The 7537-nt window shown below is 30.4% G+C and overlaps 1 protein-coding gene across 2 annotated transcripts in view; it reads right to left on the reverse strand.

Annotated features, from left to right (window-relative positions):
* Window positions 1–6878, reverse strand: part of LOC129234638 (nucleolar protein 56-like) — a 32944-nt gene extending 26066 nt beyond the window's left edge. For both annotated transcript variants that reach the window (XM_054868674.1, XM_054868673.1), the window contains exons 1-2: window positions 6694–6878; window positions 734–938 (exon numbers count right to left, since the gene is read on the reverse strand). In XM_054868674.1, coding sequence (XP_054724649.1) covers window positions 734–938; window positions 6694–6696 — 208 coding nt within the window. In that variant the 5' untranslated portion in view covers window positions 6697–6878. The remainder of the gene's footprint in view (window positions 1–733; window positions 939–6693) is intronic.
* Between the last annotated feature and the right edge of the window lie 659 nt (window positions 6879–7537).

The raw sequence follows: 7537 nt of genomic DNA on the forward strand, positions 1-7537 counted from the left end.
CATGTTCCAAAAAGTTCTGCCTTTTTCTGAAGAAAACTACCTTGTGCTACTCCAAGGATGCCAAAAACTTTTGAGATGGGTCGCAAATCATGGCTGAAGAAAAAACTGCTTCACTCGCTAAGGGCAGTGTAACAGTAGCGTGGCTGCTTGGCGCATTAAGCGATGCACTATGTAGTTGAAGGATTCTTTTGAGCTTTAGAGCTAAACTGTTATTTTTATGTGCTTTGCTGAATAGTTTTAAATTCCGAAAAGACTTCAACAGGTCTTTTGAAAAGGTGTGTATGCATTTTAGTTGAAGAAAAATGATCATTTCACATCAGAATAGGAGAGTGTTGTTCAACGGACTTCCTTTAACTTCTTAGCACGAGCATCGATGTGCAGGTACTGCTAGTTTACTTATGTAGATGCAAGCAAAAATTGTCATTCAAAAGGATTAACCAGTGCTGGAACAATAATTTTTCCAAGCTGGTGCAAATCTGGGAATTGAAACCCACATCCACACATCTTTAAGTTTTGTTGCTGAGTTTCAACAAAAAAAAAAGAGATAGAATAAATTTGTCACCCCTCTCCAAAAGTTGTGGCCTGGTGCAAGCCCGCCTTACCTCCCATATCCTGCACTGGTATAAACAAATCATTTTACTAATAACCACTTCATTTGTAACACTTTAAGATAAGAACGGTGCATCGCAATATTCAGCAATCAAACCATAATAAACAGAAAATAAATTTTTACCTTTTGCAATATCATTCAAATTATTCACTGCATCAGATTTTGTTTTAAAAGCTTGATATGATACCAAATAGACATGGCTGCGAAACTTGCTTACATCTAAAATGCTGCTTCGGACTTGAGGTAAAAATGCTGCTATTTCCTCAAATTCAGTAGTACGAAAAAGAGCATAACCAGTAGCATGTTCGAAAATTATGTATAACTGTGGCTAAAAATAAAACAATACAGCAATTAAGACAAACAGAAAATTTGAAACTACTCTGAAAGTATAAGTAATGATTAAATTTTCAGTGATTAAACTAAAATAGGAGAGTATTTTTTTGAAATTCAAACAAATTTATTAATTTCTATGTAAGAAAAACAGCTGTATGGAAAATCATTTCCCATATTTTTTATAACGCAGAGGCAGAGTAGGGTTGCTATTTTGCCTTCTTTTTTTGTAAAAAGTCCAGGATGCCGGAAGAAATTGAACAATATGGACAAAACTTACAAGAACATTCAAAAAACTAGACAAAATGAATATCCACTGCTTTTCCAATGTTTGATATGGGCAGTTCTCAAAAGGTGGGAGCAAACACAGACCTCAACTTCGAAGCTTCAACACCAAATAACTTTCATTTTAATTAACTCAAAAATTTTTGAGTTAAATTATAATACCGTATAGAGACAAGAATTGACATAAATTATGGAAAAAATGCTCTTTAAATGCCCTTAAAAAAATATTTTCTTTGCTAAAAGGCGCAATTTTGGACATACCAAAACGTTAACTGAGCAAATGTACCATTAAAGAAAATTTTTTTTTAATTATTTCCATACGTTTCAAAAAAAATTTAAAGGTATGAATCTTACACTGAATAATTTTTTGTTAATATTTTACACAAATAACAAAAGTAAAGACAGATTATTCACTTTGTAAACGATTTTAGAAAATAGTAAGTTTGAAATTTGATGCATGTCCAAAATTTACGATCTTTACAATGCTATTTTTTGAGAACTAAGTATATGATGTTTTCATTTTAAAGGTGTTTATCGAGTCTCGGAATCAATTTTTAATTGTTTAAAAGTGTTTTCATAAGCTTTTATGCAGTATCTTAGAAGAAAAATAAATTTTTTTGGGACAAATCTGATATACCCCCCTCTTGGCGACTTTTTCCTGTTGGCGCCAAAAAAGCGTCGCCAAGAAAACTATGTATGACGTCATATGTCATACATCGTTCTTAGCGATGCTTTTTCAGCGCCAACAGGAAAAATTCAAATTATGTCATTAATTATTTAATGAAATTAATGCATTAATTTTTTTCCGTTGTTTCTCCGGGATACGAGCCCTCGGTCTCTGCCTCGGTCTCATTACGAAAGTACTATGAGACCTCGGGCTCGCCAGGACCTCGCTGCCGCTCGGTCCGTTATCCCTCCGACTTTTAATATACATCACAGTCGGATATAAGTCACAGATCTCCTCCGTTCAGTATACAATAAAGTCACAGATTTTATGTGAAATTAACACCATTTTTGTGCTACAAAAATGCCAACCAGACCAAAATACAAACTACCAGAAACACACTAAAAACACAATAATTCAAAATATGTTCACTTACCTAACCTCTTTATTTTCAATTAGTTTAAATATAAAAAATCTATTTAGGACTCCGGTACGTCCAAACGTTGGACGACCTGACGAAAAAGAAAAAGAAGATTCATTCAAAAATTTCAATTGATACATTTGGACAACATCACAAACCGAACTCATAATTAAAATAGAAAATTCAACTAAATTAACATTAAAAAACAACAAGAAAAAGAATACTCTAAAATAAAGTTTGAATTGAAACTTTATTTTAGAGTATTCAACTTAAAATCTCCCTAAGAGCGAAACATATGAGCACCTACCTCCTACCACACATACACGTGCAAAAAGAGACTTCGAGAAACTACTTTCCAGCGTTCAAGTTGCAAAACCAGGGTTGCCAAGTTATCGCCTTATTGGCGATTTTCGTATCGAGCGAAAAATTAAAATCTCGCCAAGAGGGGGGCATATCAGAGGAGAGCCATTTTTTTAAACGTACATGTGAGATGTCCAAATGGCGTTACGATCTTGAAGCCGATAATTCTGTCCATTTATTCATAATTTTTGATGATCTACTGTCTTCTAACCTCAATAAAAAACGTTATTATAATGTTATCTTCTTTAATCCATTGGTATTCTGCATAATTAATATGTTACACATTGAACAATACATAAATTACAGTAGAAACATGGCTGCTTATGATCGAACCAAAAGCCATTTTGCGCTAAAATCGCCAAGCAAACCTCCGTTGGCGACAACACAGTATACGATAAGCTAAAGGTTACCAGAGAGGAATTCCAATTTGACAAATGTAGTTTATCGTCAGCTGTACCAGTTTTGGCGACTTTATCACCTGCGCTAGCAATTTTTTTTTTTTTTTTTTCCGCTTTTATTATTTTAGAATTCTTTTTCTCTTCTTTCTTTTGGAAACATAATTTAACGATCTCCAAATAGAAATACGAATTTCTTTCTTCAATAATTTTTTTAGACATTTTAATTCTTATGACATTAGAAAAAATATTCATTATTAAAACTGATGTCACTTTTTACAATTGTATTATTTTTAATTTGAAGCTTTTTTTTAACCTTGCATCAATTTCTTCAAAATCATTCCAAAACTTTATTAAATGTAAGGAGCAGCATGTATAGCCATTCAAGTATTTCATTAATATCCTCTTGCAAAAAAAATGCAAATTTTGCTTGCTTAAATTGCAAAATTTAAAAAGTAGTAAATAAAATTTTCATTGGAATAGTTAAAAATCAGATTAACAATTGTCAAAAATGGTGAAACTTACGTTATGATGATGTCCAAAATCCGTTACCTACAGGAAAACAATGTCCAAAATCTGTTACCTACAGATTGCTGATTTAATTTGCTGATTTTTACAAATACCTGCTGTCTTTTCATGTTCATATATTGTGTTCTAGGTATGCATACTATAGAATAAAATCAAAATTGATGTCAAATTCGAAAATTTTTGAAATTGCTCAAAGTTAACTTTTTTGTTCCCACCTTTTGAGAACTGCCCATATATGCATAATTTGTTTTGTAAGAAAATAAAATTATTAAACTTCCTTTTAATTCATAAAAAATCAATTTTTTTTAAAAAAAAAAGTTATTTTTCCATGGCTTCAAATTTCACCAAACTTTGCATCTCTCTAGGTTTAGTTTCAGGACAACCAAACATGAAATATTGGAGTGGTCTGCTCAAAAATCTGAAATTTAGTCCTGAATTACTGAAGACAAAATAAAATTACTTTTGACCTATAACAATCTCAGAGCACTTGAAAATCGCAGAAAAGAGTTCCAAAAACAAATTCTATCACAGAAATAATGGATATACTTGTAAATAAAGCAGTGATTCCTCATACATAACTGAATATGAATTGTTTCAAATTTGTTTCATAATCAGTGTGCATTGAAATTTCAAATCAAATATTTTCCAATTGCAAGTTAATTGACATTACTAATTATTTGAATAACATCATTTTGAATTACACAACTGTCCAGGGTTTGCTGATATCATGACATATATCACGATATTTATTTCTAAAATATCATGATATTTTGGATATTTATTTTTTCAACTACTATTTTTTCAATGCAAAAATTATTAATCATAGTAATTTTAATTATTTTTTATTAAAAATAACCAAAAAGTTATGTACTATACTTTTATGATGTATTAACACATGATTAATATAACAAAGTAAGATATTATTTATTTTTATTTTATGTTCATAAATATATTAGCAATGTAACAATTGGAATTCATATTAAAAGTGTCTAATTAAATATTAAACATTGGTCAGAAAAAAAAGAAAATGTCTTATGACTGTGCAGCAACTAATGCAAATTTTTATTTCTGAATCATACAACTGTGTAAAGAAGAAAAATGAGTAAAACAAATAATGCTACATCAATGCAATTAAAAATTGATAAAAATGAAATATTAGAATGTAAGTAATGAAAGAAACCTTAATTTTAAGTCTACAGATTGTAATAATAATATAAGAAAATAAAGTTGAGTGATTTGATGACGCATTTACTATTTCGAAGACTTTAGTTTGCAGATTGAAAATACAGGGTTCAGAAGATATGGTCTTTTTACGGCACATTTTAAGCTAAGCCTGGCCCTAAATAGGGCCTCTTCTCGCCAATGGTGCACACCAATTATCTTTGATGTCTTAAATTTATTTATATGTATTTTTTTAAATTTATCATTTGTAATTGATGTATAGCTATAGAGTTGTATGATAGCTTTTTTTAAAGCTAATTACATGCCTCATTAATTTTTTATGTAACTTGAATTTTGGGAAAAAAAACATGATTTTTTTTGTATTTATGAATACAGAGAATTTCAGAGTGGGATCATTAAAGAATCATCAGTTACAGAAGATAATGTAAGACACATTACCGCAATTTTTGTTAAAACTTTTAGCAACTGCTGAACCTTTCACGGTCCCACAAAATATTTTGACATTTTTATAAATATATGCATTAAAAATCAAACAGTATTTAATTAAACACTATAAAACACTGCTGGCAAGTTTAGAAAAAGTTAACAAATTTCAAAAATTAATTAGGTACACATTACTCATGAAAGATTTTAAAAATATATACATAAATTTGAGGTAGACATCAAAGAGAAAGATTTCTGAAAGTTTCATGAAAATTTGAGATGTAAGGTTGAGAATTTTTCTTTTTATTGATTTGACATGGAATGAAACAAATCCTAAAAAAATAGGTCCTTTGACTAATTTTTTGAGTTTTTGACTACAAAATATGGCTTTTTGAGGGGCCCCTAATAACAATACAGTAAAACCTGTAAAGTTGACCACCTTTGTAAGTTGACCACCTGTCTATGTTGACCCCTTTTGTCTGGAACGGAATTAGTCCTATCTTATATAATGAAGGAAAACCTCTGTAACTTGACCACCTCTCTATCTTGACCACCTGTCTATCTTGACCACTAATGAACACTAAATTTGGTTTGGAGTATTGTAAAAAACCCTTTGTAAGTTGACCACTTGGTTTATTTTTTAAAATTTTATTTAGCAAATTATTATTATTTTATTATTTTTTTATAGTTTTCCAAGAATATTTTTGATGTCAGACCAGCATTTTACTAACTAAATGAAACAGCAGCATAACTAAACCTCTTTTTGAGTTTGAGTAGATCATCATGGGGTTATAAATGTATATGAGAAAAAAATAAAGCGAAAAATTTGTAATTTTTGAGTAGCTATGAATATTTAAGAACTATTAATATCAAATGAGTAACTTTTCATAAACAATAAGACTTTTTTTTAATCAATTTACTGAAATTTTAAATTTGCATGACACATTATATGTCATTCTGGGAAAATAATCTCTAAAAATATTTAAATAACATTTTAAATTATTGTTTCAAAGTAATGCTAAACAATGAAAGTGAGTTGAACAGAAATAATACGTGTCAATTAGTCAAAAAATGAATACATAGTGCAAGAAATGACAAAAAAAAAAATCATTACCCCCTTTATAAGTTGACCACCAAAGTACTGCACCGCAAGTGGTCAACTTACACAGGTTTCACTGTACTCGAAAATAAAGCCTTTATAGGGACTTTTGAGGGCCTGTGGGAACAATAAAATATCGGATATATATCAAAATATCCGATACATAATATATCAAAATATCGGAATTGCAACTGTCCCTGCAACTGTCACAACTGTAGACTCTGAGCGTGACAGACAAGTGAAATATTAATCATATGTCTTAGCAAGCTGAAAACTAGTTTTTTAATGCTTTACTTCCACATTTAATTTTCAGTTTGAGCATAGCTACACAAAATACAGGTATTTAAAACACCATTTAGTAGACTTCAAGTATTGCTTTAGGAATTGTCAACTCACCATTTTTTGTTACAGAAACAAGTCAAAAAAGGTTATGAAACGAAAGCATAAATGCAATTGAATCAGATTCTAAAAGCTCGTTTCATAATTTAACTGCACTTGATACTTAACACTTGTTATTTAATACATTTGTATTCGCGCTTACTACTGATTGAACATAAAGAAAATAAACAAATCTCGCAAACGAAAACCACATGGTCAATATTGAGATGAGTTTAGATGAAGTAGTCCTGCTCTGAAAGGTTACCTTTAGATGAAGTAAAGCTCCTCCATGGTCAAGTAAACGAGTGATATTGAACTTTCGATATAAACTTAAAATATAACTGACTATTTGGGTTATTTCTGGCTGGTTTCAGAACTGAAGGAAAGAAATTTCGTGTTAATAAATTGGGTATACGTTTTCAAATTTTAGGGACAGTTCTCAAGTTCAATTTAAAAGTTTTGCCCCTGAAAATAGTTGAATTGCTCGGGAATGCAATGCAAATTTTAAAAAAGCTACAATTTTGCACATTAGATTACTTACAGACTACTGTTTTGTTTTCACACATGAGTCCTTCACTTTTTTTTTTTTCTTTACGAAAATGAAAACTAAAATTCTGGATCAATCCGTATTAGAGTCCCCATATAGGGACTCTAATCCGTACAGGTTCGACGGATGGGTGCGCTCGACCATTTTTAATTTTTTTGAAACTCATATCCCTAAAAGATGTATATGAAAGATGTTTAAAACCGCTTTTATTTTTTCTCCAAACTGGACCTTTGATTTTTTAGAGGTCATCAAAAGTGATTTACATAGTCAAAAATGAGACTTTAATTAGACCTTTGCATTTTGGCCAAAATCTAT

Source organism: Uloborus diversus, chromosome 1 (assembly GCF_026930045.1).
Source record: "Uloborus diversus isolate 005 chromosome 1, Udiv.v.3.1, whole genome shotgun sequence".
NCBI classification, from domain to species: Eukaryota; Metazoa; Arthropoda; class Arachnida; order Araneae; family Uloboridae; genus Uloborus; species Uloborus diversus.